Raw genomic sequence first — 17,585 nt, forward strand, 5'->3', positions numbered from 1 at the left:
CAAAAAAAATTCAAAATTCAAAAATTATTTTGTAAACCAGTTTGATAAATAATATTTAGTTACTAGTATAAACTTAATTTTTACATGATATAGGAATTTTTTTTCAAAAAGTATTCATTTTTTTTAAGAAGCTAAATAAGTTCACCTAAATTGACACTAAAGAGAATCGAATCTAAAACTTTAAGGAGGAGCACACTCTCAACTTTCAAGCCAATACCATCAGACCAAACCAATACCAAACCGAGCCTATTAATATTGTTTTGACTGTTTTTGTTTTGTTTGAAAACTATAGAATAATGTTCACGTTGGATACCCTCCTAATATTATTTTTTTCCGTACGTATCTTTAATATTAATATATATTGAGATTTTTATTCTACAGATCACGCACAACGTTTTTCTTTTTTATTTATTTTTGGTAACCATGCGATTAGCAAGGGCTAATTAATAAACAGCTAATGTTTTTATTTATTTATTTATTTTTGGTAATCAACGTTAAAACATTTACAATATCAACCATCTGATTTAAATGAATGGTCAAAATCATTTTGATGCATATGTATTCATAGACATTCGATGTGAAATTAATGGACGAGATCAATTACTGCTTGTTACTGCGTTATTTTTGAACGGTAGTAAATCCTGGTCCCACCATGTCTGGTCAAATTTCCCAATCATATGATGTACACAATGATGCTTGCTGTCATTGTAGGACATACATACATACATACTATATACTATTGCTACGTTAGTTCCATTCTCTATTTATTTTCCTTTCACAAGTTCTACACAAAACACAAAAGCACTTAACAAGATAAGCTGTACTAAACAACAAATTTCCATGGAGAAAACAGTTCACATTGCAGTTGTTCCAGGTGTTGGGCATAGCCATTTAGTGCCTATTCTTCATTTTTCCAAGCAACTTGTTCAACTCCATCCAGACATTCATGTCACATGTTTCATTCCCACACTTGGGTCTCCCTCAAGTGCCTCAAAATCTATCCTTCAAACTCTTCCATCAAACATCAACTACACTTTTCTTCCACCTTTGAACCCCAATGACCTACCACAAGGGAGTTCTGTCATAGAGAGCATTCAACTCACAATTCTTCACTCTCTACCTTATTTAAATCAGGCCTTGAACTCCTTATCTATAAGGGCTCCCCTTGTGGCCTTGGTGGTTGATCCTTTAGCTGTTAAAGCACTAGTCTTTGCTAAGGAATTGAATATGTTATCCTATATATACTCCCCTGTATCAGCTACTACACTGTCTTTGAGCTTCTATTTGCCTAAGTTGGATGAGGAAACGTTATGTGAGTTCAAAGATCTACCAAAGCCTATAAAATTACCAGGTTGTGTACCACTTCATGGGAGGGATCTCTCTACCCATCTTCAAGATAGATCAAGTCAAGATTACAAACATTTCCTTCAAATAGTTAAGCTTTATCGTATTGCGGATGGTATTCTTGTTAATAGCTTCTTAGAAATGGAAAGGGGTCCTATAAAAGCACTTAATGAGGGCAACCCTTCTGTTTATCCTGTTGGACCAATCATCCAAACAATAACAAGTTATGTTGATGCTAAAGGGTTGGAGTGTCTGTCATGGTTGGACAAACAACAATCTTGTTCAGTTTTGTATGTGTCTTTTGGGAGTGGGGGTACACTTTCAGAGGAACAAATTGTTGAGCTGGCTTTGGGTTTGGAGTTGAGTAATCATAAGTTCTTATGGGTAGTAAGAGCACCAAGTAGTTCAGTCGATGCTGCATATCTTTCGGCACAAAATGATATTGACCCTTTGCAATTTTTACCTTCCGGGTTTTTGGAGAGAAACAAGGAGAAAGGTTTTGTGATTCGATCATGGGCACCCCAGATTCAAATCCTTAGTCACCGATCAATTGGTGGGTTCTTGACTCATTGTGGCTGGAATTCAATCCTCGAGAGTGTGGTGCATGGTGTACCAATAATCACATGGCCTCTATTTGCTGAGCAGAAAATGAATGCGGTTTTGTTGAGTGAAGGCATGAAAGTGGGATTAAGGCCAAAAGTTAATGAAAATGACATTGTGGAAAGGGTCGAGGTTGCTAAGGTGATCAAGTGTCTCATGGAAGGAGAAGAAGGCGAGAATTTGCGCAAAAATATGAAGGAGTTAAAAGAAGCTGCTTCTAATGCAGTCAAAGAAGATGGGTCCTCTACAAAGACTATTTCTCAATTGGCACTCAAGTGGAAAAAGTTGGTGTAGGAAAAGAATTGGCAATTGATGAGCTGGTTTGCTACTCGGATTCATTACTCTGCATAACCTTATTCAATGTCCCTCCGTCAAGTTTCATGTATATATTGCGTTGATCCAAGACATAAAGGATTTGCTTTCCCAAAGTATTGTTACTCTTAGCCACACCCTCAGACAAGATAACCAATGTGCTGATTTCTTAGCCAAGCTTGGAGCGTAATCAAATGTTGATCTTTCAATTCATGCTTCTCCACTTGAAGGCACCGTTGATCTTCTTATGAGCGACTTGACTGAAACATTCTTCCTTAGAGAATGATTTATGTTTTCTTTTTTGTTTTTGTTTCCCTGTTTTTCTTTATGAGCGTAATCAAATGATTTATGTTTTTCTTTTAGTTCCTTTATAGGTCCATAGAGTTTTGAGGATGAATTATCATAACCTGTACAGAATTATCATAACCTTTTAGTTCCTTTTGCAAGTACTCTGTGTTCAACACTCTTGAATCTATCATTTGTTATAAGCTATAATTCAAAATACAATAATTAGCTATATCTTTATCCATAAGTTGTTATACAAATAATACATAAACGTTTACTCTCTCCGGTCTCATCTATAAGTAAAGATTCTGTTTTCAGATTCATATTGAATAACTGATCGATGTATCTGGTCTATAGACCATATAGAGACCAAGTATATCAGTTATTCAATTATCTGAAAAATGAATATTTGCTTATATAAGACCAGAGGGAGTAAAAAGTTTCATGGTAATTTGGTTTATGTTATAAAAATATGCACATAAGCATACATAAAACTTGCCTGCAAAAGATCACCAATATTAACAACCAAAGCATCAGGTATAGGTGTTAAATCAACCCATTTATCTTGATGAAGAACTTGGAGTCCACCAATATGATCTTGGAGAACAACTGTGAGGAAATCATCATCAGAATGCTTGTTTATTCCAACAGTTAATTCTGGTTCCGGACAAGGTGGATAGTACTGGCCGCGAGCGATAATCCCCTCAGCACAACCCATATCTTTCAAATGGTTTGGATTCAGACCTAAAGCTTCTGACAATAACTCAAACAGTAATGTCCCTAAGTTCATCATGTGTTTTCCATATCCCAGCAGTATATATCTTTGCAATACAAGAATTAGTTGATGTTTATACGTCATTTGTTTTACTGATTTTAAATTCTATACAGCTTAATTGAGATTTGTATCCAATATAGGTGTTATGTATGCCTTAAAATAAAAAATTAGGGCAAACATAAATGTGAAATTCCACTTGAATTTAAGATTTTTCTTTTTATTAAACATCTGGCTCCTAGAAGAAGAGGTTCCGGTAATTTAGAGTTCGACTGCGAGGTAAGTAAAGTCTGGCCGATAATTGTTTCCACCAGGAATCCAACTCAGGTTCTCCCGAACGATTCGCCCTAAGGGGAACTCATTAACCACTTGAGCTCAATGTCTCGGCTTTCATTTAAGATACTCTATCTATCTATCTATCTATCTATCTATCTATCTATCTATCTATCTATCTATCTATCTATCTATCTATCTATCTATCTATCTATCTATCTACACATGCATGTATACATACCTGCACACTGCAGGAAAATCTGCTGGCTAGCTTGGGAGTATCAGGAGCCAAGTAACACATAAAAGTATCCCTCCAAGTGAGTGCTGGTGAGCTATAAAGATCAAAATTACTTTTATAAATAAATAATCTATTATTATCTCTAGAATAAAACTCTTTTTTAGCTTCTGTATCAAGCTCATGAAACCTCTTCACCCCATTTTTCATCTCCTCAAGAACACTCAAAGGAATGCCATGATTTACAATCTGAAAATAATCCCATGTTTCACATGCTTCCTTCAATTTGTTAACAGTTCCTCGACGCTTGCTCGAGTCTTTATCGATATCTGCTAGGTCTACGACCGGAATGTGTATGTTGCTGCATGCTTTGTCATATTTGTCAAGTTGATAATGGAATAAGCTTGGGATTTTCTTAACCCCCGCATCAACAAGACCTTCAACACCACTTTTTGTTTCATCAAATGCTTTGCGTTCCATCAATGTACATATGTTTGTCATTGACATTTCGGTTTTATCAATTGTTGGTACTACTAGACCTAGAAGTATGAGTAGAATGAGGAAGATTTGTTATCTGTCCGAAGATATGTTATATAATTGGGACACTATTGGATTCATTCATAAAATAATTGAGACATGCATAGGAGATTTTTCAAGTTATTTTATGGATTAAACTTGGAACACAATTATTAAGTGCATGATTGGTTGTGCGGTAAAAAAATTGATTTTACTTACACGTGAATTGAATGTGAATGTAAATGTGGGAGAATCCACCTTGTGTGTCCCACAAGTTCTCTGATGGAGATTAGTTATCGTTAACGGCGGTGGAAACTTCGTACCAATATCATAGTAAACAAAATATTTTAAAAAATCAATTGATTTTATTAAAATGGTTAATGAATTTCACTTAAAAACAAATTGTTCGGAAAATTCAACGAATTAAAGAGCTAAGATAATAAAAATAAAATGGTATCAAAATATGAGGAGAGGCTACACTGTCTAACCCCGTCAGTTTGACCCACAAGAGAAAGGATAAGGCCAGCTTTGTGCTTTGACTTGTTTTCCATTTTTTGAGCATGAGTCTCTATCTCTACACACATTACATCTTTTACTTGCCAAGGAAGTTAACACAAAAGAATGAAAATAACAAAGAAAGTGACAAATTTAAGCTGTAAATAGAAAAAGCTATCAATAATAGCAGATAGAAAATGTGTACAAATAGAAGTTATACAAATATAGCAAAGTAGGTTTGTGTTCTTATAATCTTAATTACTTATACAAATATAGCAAAGTAAATTTTACAAAGTTCTTTTAATTATATTGTAAACAAGTTAAACCACATTTCCAATCTTGAAATATGGCAGAGGAGAAGTTCCATCAAGGCCTCTTGCCATGGAGAATTCAACATAATCCTGAACTGTAGTTTCCTTGTACTTTGGAGGACTATCTTCTGATACTAATTCTTTTATAGGACCATAAAGCCTTGTTGATGGCTGAAAACTTGTGCTATAAAAGCTTGCAACTGATACTCTAGGACCTACATGGTTTGCCACCACTCTGTGCTCAACACTCTTGAATTTGTCATTTGTTATAAGCTGTTTTCAACAAATTTGTTAATTAGTTAATCAACAAAAAAGGTAAATATTCATGCTTTTTTTTTACTGGGTTAACCTTCTGGTTCCTAAGGGAAAGGGTCTTATAATCCTGAGTTCGGCCGCGAAGTAAATAAAGTCTGGTCAATCACAAGAAATTATCCAAATAAAAATGATGAATTGAAGCCACGATGATTGGTATAGTGGTGAGGGATTTGAGTAATATGCTAGAGGTTCTGGATTCGATCCTCAGGTCCATTGTAAACAAAAAAAAAATGATGAATTGTGATTAACTAACAATGTAAAAAGTTTTACACAGACGATCCATCAAAACGAATCTCGATAAAAATTACCTGTAGAAGATCACCAATGTTGATGACTAGAGCACCAGGAACAGGTGATACATCAACCCAACTATTTTCATGAAGAACTTGGAGGCCACCAATATGATCTTGTAGAAGGACAGTGATAAAGTCATTATCAGTATGTTTGGTTAATCCCAAAGTCAGTTCTGGTTCAGGACAAGAAGGATAGTAATGGCAAACAATTGCAAGTCCCTCATTGCATCTCATTTCACCTAAATAGTTTGGATTCAGTCCAAGTGCTTCTGATAATAACTCAAATAATACATTTCCCAGTTTCATAACTTGTTTTGTGTATTCCAGCATTATATCTCTGCAACCATATGCACATAATATCTCAGGTTTAATCTCAGCTGTTATCAAAATCTGTTATAAAGATACGATATTGTTATTAGGTATGACTCGAGGTTTGGTGATAAATTGACAAGTCGCTCGAGCGGAGCTCATTGTTTAGGGGTAATTTTGAACACAAGTTGTAGTCTGTAAACTCTAAGCTTGAATAATAGAAATGTACTGTCGTCGCTCTATAGTCGGAGACTAATCCTAATCAATTATTTTTCAGGCCAGTACTCTTTCTCTCCTGGAAGCTCCAGCAGGAGCAAAGCCTATTGATTCACCTGTTTGCTAACCTACTTGTCGGCTACCCGCACTCTGTAACCAGAATAGGGCTCGGAGTTTTTAATGTCTTTGCGACTACAATTTAGGCTATATCAATCATATTTAACCATACTTCACAGCAATATTAAGGATTGTGACACGACAAAGATTTATTATAGTCATTAAGCTTAAACTTGAAGATTATATCTAACATACCTGCATACTGATGGCAAATCTTCTGGTTTTGGAAATTTCGGAGCCATAAAACAATAAAAGGTATCCCTCCAACAAGCAGCAGGTGAACTATAAAGATCATAGTTGCTATTATAAACCAAAGGCCTCAAATGTTCACACGAGTATAGTTCCCGTTTCACTTCAGAATCTTGCTCAAAGAATCTAATCACTCCATTCTTCATCTCATCCAAAACACTCACTTCAATTCCATGATTAACAATTTGAAAGAAACCCCATTTCTCAGATGCTTCTCTAATTTTCTCAACAACTATTTTCCTTCTTGTTGGATCTTGATGAATATCAACAAGATCAACAGATGGAACATCAAGTTTGGTGATGTTGCTTGAAGTTGAAGATGAATCCTTATCGAATTTATGATGGAACATGCGAGGAATTTTTGTGACAGAAGCATCAACAAGTCCTTTAACACCATCTTTTGTTTCATCAAATGCTTTGAGCTCACTTGCTCTATCATAGTCATGTTTTGTTGTCACTGAAGTTTCATTGTTTTTAGAGATTTCCATTTTTTTTCCTTATCACTGTTGTGGATACAGTTTTTCAAGTTTAAATCTCTTTGTGGATCTGCATCCATTATGTGATATGTATTATGTAGCACCGACACTTCTGATTGAAAACGTGTCTGGTGTCTGACATAGCACATGTGATTTACCTTCAACTATACCAATTTTAAACAACTTATTATTAGTATATATTAACACATCAGTATCGTGTTTAGTGTATGTTGGGGAGTCCGGAGAAGTTCGAGATCGGCTCAAATGCTCTCAGGATCATAAAAGAGGGAGACGCGACATACGAATCATTTCTCTTATAAAACAATCATTCTTCACATTCATAGTCGGTCGATATCTTGAAGATACAAAATCACAATAATTGAGCGAGGGCTAAAATGGACCACCATAATAATTGGTACATACTAGTGTTCAACAAATTTGACAAAACAAAACAAACGGACCGATTTTCATGATTGGGACAATCCATTGAAAAATTGGGACTTCTTCCTCTACCTCTCAAAAATAAAATAAAATAAAATTGGGACTTCCATATGGATAAGGAAAAGATAAGATTAAATAATATCTCTTCTGGTTTGCAATAAGTGAAGTGATTCATTTAACCATTTCACATAAGCAATATTATTTAGAAAGTACAATTGTTATAAAAAAAATTGTTAGAAAATACAAGGGAGCTTCTACGGTACATCTATCAAATTTCAATGTACTGGTATATTAGATCAAATAATTACTATATTAACGATTATTTTATAAATCAAAACACTATCTGTCGATTGTATTTTATAAATGATAATTTCATAAGAAAAAACACGAGTTCAATAATAACTTTTCAAAACACTAGCATTATGCTAACTTTTTTACATTTTCTCATAAAAAAATTCAATAATAACTATTATGAGTGATAACAAATTAAAAAAAAATATAAATTTTTTTTTTACAATTTTGATAAATAATATTTAGTTATTATAATATTTTAAATAATAGAAAAATGATTTCTTTCAAAAAAATATTCATTTACCTAGTACTTTAGTGATCTATTGTACCGGTGCATTGAAATTTGATAGATGTACCATAGAATTTCCCAAAATACAATTCAAAAATCAATTAATATTGCTTTAAAAATTAATTAAAATTGATCATTATTCTCCTTGGTTTCAAATATACGCAAAAAACTAGACTTTTCAGATTCATCGAATAATTAATTAATCTGATTTACATTACTTGAAGTAGGGAGTATTTTTTTAACAACTTTTTCACAAATAGGTATCTTTTAACAACTTTTTCACAAATAGGAAAGACAGGAGTAATAGTCTCTATCTCTACACACATTTACTTCTTTTGCTTGCTAAGGAAGTTAACACAAAAGAAGTAAATTTTACAAAGTTCTTTTAAGTATATTGTAAGCATGTTAAACCACAGTTGTTGTGTGTGCATCAGAAACTTCCAATCTTGAAATATGGCAAAGCAGAAGTTCCATCAAGGCCTTTTCCCATGGAGAATTCAACAAAATTCTGAACTGTAGTTTCCTTGTATTTTGGAGGATTATCTTCTGATAGTAATTCCTTTATAGGACCATAAAGCCTTGTTGATGGCTGATAACTTGTGCTATAAAAGTTTGCAACTGATACTCTTGGACCTACATGGTTTGCCACCACTCTGTGCTCAACACTCTTGAATTTATCATTTGTTATAAGCTGTTTTCAACAGATTGGTTAATTAGTTCTTTTTTTGACAGAAAATTTGTTAATTAGTTAATCAACAAAAAAAGACAAAAAAGGAGTAAATATTGATGTTTTAAAAAGGAATTTATAAACCAAGATGTGACAAGACAGGATATATAATTAAAAGCATGTGTAAAACTTGTTATGTTCTTAGTGTATAGATATTAATCACTTAGTTGGTGGCGGTGGACTTGGTAGGGAGGATCATAGTTCGATCTATCCCCGCAACTGCGATCGAGATGAGGCTAGAACTACTTGATGCCATAACTGACCCCCGAATCAGATAAGTCAGTCTAGTAGGCCGGATACATATGATGGAAAAAAAAAAGATATTAAAAAGTTTTAAGTAGTTATTTCGGTACGTATTCACTACGTTTAAAAAATTTTAAGTTGTCCTCAAGACAAGAAAGCAACCTATCGTACTAATAATGAAGGTTTTGGCTTGTCCCAATATTAAACGGGCGCACACACAAAGAATGTCATTGTGCAGGGATGAGATTCGCCAAACTGGGGCAAACAAAGCCGTCCCCCCAGTTTGACTAAAATGACTAACTTATTGTAACTCCATAATATAAGGGACCAATATTAAACTTTTTAAAAATAAATGACAAACTTAAAAATCTAAAATAAACATACATGACCAAACATACAATTTAAACCCTTTTTTTAATTACATGATAAAGAAAAATTGCATCTTTCATTCTCTAAAGAAACTAATCATAAAAGTCATAAAAATGGTGATTGTGATTAACTGACAATGTAAAAAAAAAAAAGTTTATACCGATAATGCATCAAAATTAATCTCGATAAAAATCACCTGTAGAAGATCACCAATGTTGATGACTAGAGCACCAGGAACAGGTGATACATCAACCCAACTATTTTCATGAAGAACTTGGAGGCCACCAATATGATCTTGTAGAAGCATAGTGATAAAGTCATCATCAGTATGTTTGGTTAATCCCAAAGTCAGTTCTGGTTCAGGACAAGAAGGATAGTAATTGCAAACAATTGCATGTCCCTCATTGCATCTCATTTCATTTAAATAGTTTGGATTCAGTCCAAGTGCTTCTGATAATAACTCAAACAGCACATTTCCCAGTTTCATAACTTGTTTTGTGTATTCCAGTATTATATCTCTGCAATCATATGGGCATAATATCTTAGTACTCGTTAGGTTTTAGAACGCTTCAAACGCGCGTTTGCAAAAGTCAAACGTCGTTTGGCCTTAAAATTTCATGTTTGCAATTGGTTTGGCCCTAAACTTGGTGTTTAATCTAAGTTATTATCAAAATCTGTTACAAAGATATGATATTGTTAAGTATGACCCTAGGTTTAGTGAAAAATTGACAAGTCGCTGAGCAAGGCTCGTAGTTCAAGGGTAATTTTGTAAATTAGATCGTTGTATTTGAACACAAGTTGTAATATTGTCGCTTTGGAGTTTGGAGTAAGAGACGTAAATACAATTGGCTAATCCAAATCAATTTTTTTTTTGAAAAAAAAAAAAAAAAAAACTCTGCGACTGCAATCTAAACCGTGATACCGAAGTTTTTAATGTCTTTGTGACCTTGATTGGGGCAGTATCAATAACATTTAACCATACTTCGCGGCAATGTTAAGGATCGTGACACGACAAAGATTTAATATATCTTAAACTTTTTAGTGCTGGTGCCCTATAATCACTATGCTTCAACAAGTTATATTCTACTAAAATTAAAGATTATATCTAACATATATACCTGCACACTGATGGCAAATCTTCTGGTTTAGGAGATTTTGGAGCCATAATACAATAAAAGGTATCCCTCCAATTTGCAGCTGGTGAATTATAAAGATCAAAGTTGCTAGTATAAATGAAAGGCCTCGAAGGTTCACGCGAGTATAGTTCTCGTTTCACTTCAGAATCTTGCTCAAAGAATCTAATCACTCCATTCTTCATCTCATCCAAAACACTCACTTCAATTCCATGATTAACAATTTGAAAGAAACCCCATTTTTCAGATGCTTCTCTAATTTTCTCGACAACTATTTTCCTTGTGGTTGGATCTTGATGAATATCAACAAGATCAATAGTAGGAACATCAAGTTTGGTGATGTTGCTTGAAGTTGAAGATGAATCCTTGTTGAATTCATGATAGAACATGCGAGGGATTTTTGTGACAGAAGCATCAACAAGTCCTTTAACACCATCTTTTGTGTCATCAAATGCTTTGAGCTCACTTATTCTATCATAGTCATGTTTTGTTGTCACTGAAATTTCATTGGTTTTAGAGATTTCCATTTTTTTCCTTATCCCTGTTGTGGATACAGTTTTTCAAGTTTAAATCTCTTTATAGACCTGCATCCATCAAGTGGGAAGATTGAAACTATGTAGCACTGATACTTCTGATGTGACAGTGTACATACTAATGTTAACAGATGGTTTCTCTCCCAACCCCCCTCAATTCTTTTCTACCCCCTGAATTTCCGTTTTTGCCCCTGGGGGGTACTGCGGTTTATATAAACCGAAATAAGCTGACATTCTGATAAATTTCGGTAACCACTTACCGAAATCTGGGACATTTCGGTTCGCAGGTACCGAAACAATTATTTCGGTAAACTTCTACCGAAAATGACCTAATTCCAACGACCAACGTACCGAAATCTATGACATTTCGGTTCGCAGATACCGAACAAACTGACGTTCGTTTTTTGTGTACCGAAAACGCTAATGTTCGGTTTGCAGTTACCGAAATGGTCTAATATTTGGCTTCGGTGAATACGAACCGAAGTTTTTTGGCAAAAATGTTTCAAACCGCAAGGGGCAAATTTGGATTTTTGGGGGGTAGAAAAGAATTGAGGGGGGTTGGGAGAGAAATCATCATGTTAACATGTCAATATCGTCTTTAGTGTCATGTCTAGTAATTTCGTAGAAAAAAAAATCACAATAATTGAGTAGTTGCTAAAATGGACCACCATAATAGAGCATTTGGTAGGGGACCGGAACCACTTAATGTCAGACCTCGAACTCTAGACTACTAGGACCCCTTTTCTTAGAAACTAGAGGATGAAAACCAAAAAAAATGGACCACCATAATAGGGCATTTGAGAGGGGACCGGAACCACTTAATGTTAGAACTGATCCAAAAAAAAAATGAACCACCATAATAGGTGGTATATAGTGGATAACAAATTGTCAATTTGTGTATTGAGAAAATTAACCGACCCCATTAGACCCTTAAATTAAATGGATGCATTCTTCTCAATTTTAAGCTAGAACAATTCTTCCAAATGACAAAAGTTTAATTGATTAGTCAAAGAGATAATTTCATGATTGGGACAATCCATTGAAAAACTGGGACTTCCTCCACCTCTCAAAAATAAATTAAAATTGGGACTTCCATATGGATAAGGAAAAGATAAGATTAAACAATATTTTTTCCCTTTTGTAATACATGAAGTAATTCATTTAACCATTTCACATAAGTAATAATTAATTTTTTTTGACATAATAATAATAATAATAATAATAATGAATGTTCCTTTTGAGACCAATAATACATCGTGTCAGATCCGTTGACACCATGTGTCAAAGTTAATTTTGACACCAAATCTTATCCATCGATTTTAATTGATCTAATGGTCCATGTTTATTCTTCAATTATGCCCACTTGATCATTACTCACAAAATTACTCCTCGTTTTTACTCCCAGATGAGAACAATGTTTGGTCCTCTTGTTTCGACCTCTTGCCTCTTAATTTATTTTACTTTGAAAATTTGTCCTTAACTTATTTTAATGGCGTGGGTGTTATCAACATGTTCTTCATGGGTTTTCAAAAAAAAAAAAAAAAAAGAAGAAAACATGTTCTTCATGGAGTTTGTGGAAAAAAGCTTTTTTTTCCCTCCAATATAATTAATTCTTTGTTTTAATAATATGAAAGATGGTTTTTTGGTGTTTCATATTATCATATTTTAGCAATCTTTGATTTATCAGTGTGCCTACCATAAAGCAATAGAACTTTTTAGGGCAAAAAATTTGGGAGAAAATCCAATATGGCTAAAAACAATATTTAACAAACTTATAGAGAGGAAACGAACAAAAGGATCAAATTTTTCATGCAAGACTGGTCTTTAGACGATGAATCGATGATAAATGCACCGACAAACCAGGCAGCTAACAAGAGAGCGAGCGCACCCCTGGGAAAGTAGAGAACTATTATGTGAGGTTTCAAGTTAATAAATCTAAGCCATCGGATTAAACTTAAATAACGGTCTAGATTTGGTGTCACAATATAAAGTTTGACACCTGGTGATTCTGACTCTAATACATCCACACAAATATAGAATCTAAATGTATGCCAAGTTTGGAACAATAAAAAAAAAGATGCCGCATGTGCATGTACCAAATATAGCAAAGTAAATTTTACAAGAGTCAGGATCCGTTGACACCAACTAGTTTGACACCAAATGTTACACCTCTCAATAACGTTTTAACCGATATAAATTTTATAAAATCCACCGTTGGATTGAAAGTTTACATCATATAGATCATTTGTGTAAAATTTCAAATAAATCCAAAATCATTTGATATGTTATTGAGATACATCAAAATTAACGGTTTTTGTATTTTTTTAAATGCCGTTAATCTTTATGTGTCTCAATAGCATATCAAATGATTTTGGATTTGTCTGAAATTTTACACAAATGATCTATATGATGTAAACTTTCAATCCAACGGTGGATTTTATAAAATTTATATCGGTTAAAACGTTATTGAGAGGTGTAACATTTGGTGTCAAACTAGTTGGTGTCAACGGATCCTGACTCATTTTACAAAGTTCTTTTAATTATAATGTAAAACATGTTAAACCACATTTGTTGTGTGTGCATCAGAAATTTCCAATCTTGAAATATGGCAAAGAAGAAGTTATTCCATCAAAGCCTCTTGCCATGGAGAATTCAACATAATCCTGAACTGTAGTTTCCTTGTACATTGGAGGATTATCTTCTGATACTAATTCCTTTATAGGACCATAAAGCCTTGTTGATGGCTGAAAACTTCTAAAAAAGCTTGCAACTGATACTCTAGGACCTACATGGTTTGCCACCACTCTGTGCTCAACACTCTTGAATTTGTCATTTGTTATAAGCTGTTTTCAACAAATTTGTTAATTTAGTTAATCAACAAAAAAAAGTAAATATTCATTCCTTTTTTTTTTATTGGTATTGTTGTGTATGACTCAATTATTAAGCTACTTGTTTAGCAAAATATGTGGGTTACAAGGATATTTCTTGAAGTGCAAGACTAGTAATCTCGGTTGGCAAGACATGTGGACCATAAGGATATCTCTTGAAGTGTAAGATTAACAATATTGGTTGGCAAGATATATGGGCCACAAGAATATTTCTTAATGCGCAAGACTAACAATCTTGTTTGGCAAGCTGTAGTCCATAAAGTTATGTCTTGCACTGCAATATTATAAGTAGATTGATGCCGATATATAAACAACATAATGTTTGAGTGAGTGAAAAACAAAGAAAGCAATCTTAGATAGATCGAAAGAGGAAACCTTTAGGGTTAAAAGTTGAATGCTTTTGGGAGATTTGAGAAAATGGTAGAACTAGGATTGAAGGTTAATTCTTGTAACTCCTTTGTGAATCTTTGTGTAACAAAACTCAATTGATTAGTAGAACGGAAGACTGCTCTTTCCTCCATGTGTAGGCCTTTGTTGGATTGAAATGGGTAAACAATATTGTGTGTTTTTCTTCTCTTTGGTTGTGTTTCTCATTTTTGTTCGTGATCATTATTGCATTACTTGGTTATCGGTTGCTACTCTCTTTGCTGCACGTACACATCAAAGTACTATTGGTGCGAGTTTTTAATTCTATTCACAACCGGTGTTAATTAACCTTCCGGTTCATAAGGGAATGAATATGATAATCTTGAGTTCAGCGGCGAGGTAAATAAAGTCCGGACAATAACTCATGTTTTAAAAAGTAATATTATGAATCATGATGAAACAAGACTGTGAAATATGAATAAAGAAAAATTGCATCTTTCACTCTCTTAAAAGCTATACAATCACAAGAAATTATCCAAACAAAAAACAAGCAAAAGATGAAAATGAGCTTAGTTCATATGCATTAACAATTTTATATTGTCAATTGATCATAACTGTTGGATTACTACAAACATTTGATTTTGATCATATTAATCTTAAAAGTCATAAAAATGATAGAATTGTGATTAACTGACGGTGTAAAAAAATCTCAATAAAAATTACCTGTAAAAGATCGCCAATGTTGATTACAAGAGCACCAGGAAGAGGTGATACATCAACCCAATTATTTTCATGAAGAACTTGGAGGCCACCAATATGATCTTGCAGAAGCACAGTGATAAAGTCAATATCGCTATGTCTGGCTGCTCCTAAAGTCAATTCTGGTTCAGGACAAGAAGGATAGTAATGGCAAGCAATTGCAAGTCCATCATCGCATCTCATCATGTCATTTAAGTAGTTTGGATTCAATCCAAGTACTTCTGATAATAACTCAAACAATACATTTCCCAGTTTCATAACTTGTTTTGTGTATTCCAGCAGTATATCTCTGCAACCATATGCACATAATATCTTAGTGTTTAATCTCAGCTATTATCAAAATCTGTTACAAAGATATGATATTGTTAGATATGACTCGAGGTTTATTGATAAATTGGCAAGTTGCTCGAGCAAGGCTCATATTTCAGGGGTAATTTTGTAAACAAGACCGTAATATTTAAACACAAGTTGTACTCTGTAAACTCTAAGTTTGATTAATAGAAAGGTACCGCAGCCCCGCTCTGTAGTCAGAGATTTAAGTACAATTGGTCAGAGATGTAAGGCCAAAATATATAACTCTTGCATGTACAAAATTCATAATAGACATAACCAAATAAATTCAAATCATTTTTTTATGAAAAATAAACCCTGTGACTGCAACCTTTATCGCAACACCAAAGTTTTTAATGTCTCTGCGGCTGCAATAGAGAGAATATATCAGTCACATTTAACCATACTTCACGGAAATATTAAGGAACGTGACACAACTTAGATTTAATATATCTTTTATTAAAAGTCGGTGTGTTTTTACTATTCCTTGATTTTACATCATCCTGATCCTAGGCTATTGTTAGCAACGTAAGTCAGGTTAGAGATCCTACGTAGGATCGGTAAGCTGGTGTCGTAAGCTCGGGGTTGTCCCCCTTCTTACGGGTTCCCCCACCAGAGCCCGCTTACGGCACGCATGACGTATGGTTACAACCTTTGCCTTAGCGTACAACGACTTATATAAAAAGCATGAACCACCTCGAACTCACTTGATGGTTCATGGTTCTACGTAATTAGTAGGATCAAGTTTCTACTCCAATCCAAGGTTTTTAGGGTTGTGAACTCAAGAGTAGCGTTACGAGTTCTTTGAGTAAGGAACTGGTAGCTTTTACTTATGTCCATGAGTGAGAACTGTAGTAGTAGATTGAGTTAAAGAGTTTGATCCCCCCGCAACTACGACCGAAAGGGGACTGAAATCACTTGATGCCAGAACTGACTCCCGAACCAAATTAGGTGGTCCAGTGGGCAGGATACTGGTGGTGAAATTAAAGATTATATCTATAATATACCTGCATACTGATGGCAAATCTTCTGGTTTAGGAGATTTTGGAGCCATTAGACAAGAAAAGGTATCCCTCCAACAAGCAGCTGCCGAAGTATAAAGATCAAAGTTGCTATTATAAACCAAAGGCCTCAAAGGTTCACGAGAGTATAGTTCTCTTTTCACTTCAGAATCTTGCTCATAGAATCTAATCACTCCATTCTTCATCTCATCCAAAACACTCACTTCAATTCCATGATTAACAATTTGAAAGAAGCCCCATTTCTCAGATGCCTCTCTAATTTGCTCAACAACTATTTTCCTTCTTGTTGGATCTTGATGAATATCAACAAGGTCAATAGTAGGAACATCAAGTTTGGTGATGCTGCTTGAAGTTGAAGATGAATCCTTGTCGAATTTATGATGGAACATGCGAGGAATTTTTGTGACAGAAGCATCAACAAGTCCTTTAACACCATCTTTTGTTTCATCAAATGCTTTGAGCTCACTTGCTCTATCATAGTCATGTTTTGTTGTCACTGAAATTTCACTGTTTTTAGAGATTTCCATTTGTTTCCTTATCAATATTGTGGATGCAGTTTCTCAAGCTTAAATCACTTTATGGATCTGCATCATCACAAATGGGAGCATTGTAAGTAGCACCGACAATTCTAATCGAAAATATAGATTTTTTTTTAACAATCACCATAATGATACATGGGATCCGTTTAGATTTGATTTATTTTTGAGTTTATGAAAATAATTTATGCAAATAAATTAACTTTTAGATTAATTCATAAATTTTTACCGATAAATATTGTATATAAGTTGTTTTCTCGTAAGCTACTTTAAAAACTTATAATGATATATAAAAGCGTATTTATTTGTATAAATTATTTCGCATAAACTAAATAATAAGCCGATCTAAACGGGCCTACACTGGACAACAAATTTGATAATTTGTGAATGGACAAGATAAACCGACCCCATTAGACATTGCTCTAAATTATTAGACCCTTAAATGGATGCATTCAACTCAATTTTAAGCTAGAACAATTCTTCCAAATGACAAAAAGTTAATTGATTAGTTAAAGTGGTAATTTCATGATTGGGACAATC

General features: G+C 34.0%; 4 protein-coding genes and 1 pseudogene across 5 annotated transcripts; 1 reads left to right on the forward strand and 4 right to left on the reverse strand.

Annotated features, from left to right (window-relative positions):
- Positions 1–785: 785 nt before the first annotated feature.
- On the reverse strand, positions 786–7,286 carry LOC123885595 (1-aminocyclopropane-1-carboxylate oxidase homolog 1-like). 2 transcript variants are annotated; one of them, XM_045934879.1, is made up of 3 exons: positions 6,589–7,286; positions 5,767–6,088; positions 786–2,745 (listed from the first exon to the last, which is right to left on the reverse strand). In XM_045934879.1, exons 1-3 carry the CDS (start codon positions 7,128–7,130, stop codon positions 2,677–2,679), a joined length of 933 nt encoding a protein of 310 aa, XP_045790835.1. In that variant the 5' UTR covers positions 7,131–7,286; the 3' UTR covers positions 786–2,676. The 2 variants fall into 2 exon arrangements, with proteins under 2 accessions (XP_045790835.1, XP_045790834.1); XM_045934878.1 differs by lacking the exon at positions 786–2,745 and adding an exon at positions 4,985–5,416.
- On the forward strand, positions 841–2,670 carry LOC123885594 (hydroquinone glucosyltransferase-like). Its single transcript, XM_045934876.1, has one exon. It carries the CDS (start codon positions 841–843, stop codon positions 2,236–2,238), a length of 1,398 nt encoding a protein of 465 aa, XP_045790832.1. The 3' UTR covers positions 2,239–2,670.
- Positions 2,906–4,888, reverse strand: LOC123884264 (annotated as a pseudogene).
- Positions 7,287–8,297: 1,011 nt separating the features above from the next.
- LOC123885597 (1-aminocyclopropane-1-carboxylate oxidase homolog 1-like) lies at positions 8,298–11,294 on the reverse strand. Its single transcript, XM_045934881.1, has 3 exons — positions 10,597–11,294; positions 9,675–9,996; positions 8,298–8,830 (listed from the first exon to the last, which is right to left on the reverse strand). Exons 1-3 carry the CDS (start codon positions 11,136–11,138, stop codon positions 8,570–8,572), a joined length of 1,125 nt encoding a protein of 374 aa, XP_045790837.1. The 5' UTR covers positions 11,139–11,294; the 3' UTR covers positions 8,298–8,569.
- Positions 11,295–13,070: 1,776 nt separating this feature from the next.
- LOC123885596 (1-aminocyclopropane-1-carboxylate oxidase homolog 1-like) lies at positions 13,071–17,133 on the reverse strand. The gene is made up of 4 exons (XM_045934880.1): positions 16,495–17,133; positions 15,122–15,446; positions 13,667–13,987; positions 13,071–13,259 (listed from the first exon to the last, which is right to left on the reverse strand). Exons 1-3 carry the CDS (start codon positions 17,034–17,036, stop codon positions 13,727–13,729), a joined length of 1,128 nt encoding a protein of 375 aa, XP_045790836.1. The 5' UTR covers positions 17,037–17,133; the 3' UTR covers positions 13,071–13,259; positions 13,667–13,726.
- Positions 17,134–17,585: the final 452 nt, after the last annotated feature.

The sequence above is a fragment of the Trifolium pratense genome, linkage group LG5 (assembly GCF_020283565.1).
Source record: "Trifolium pratense cultivar HEN17-A07 linkage group LG5, ARS_RC_1.1, whole genome shotgun sequence".
Lineage (NCBI taxonomy): Eukaryota > Viridiplantae > Streptophyta > Magnoliopsida > Fabales > Fabaceae > Trifolium > Trifolium pratense.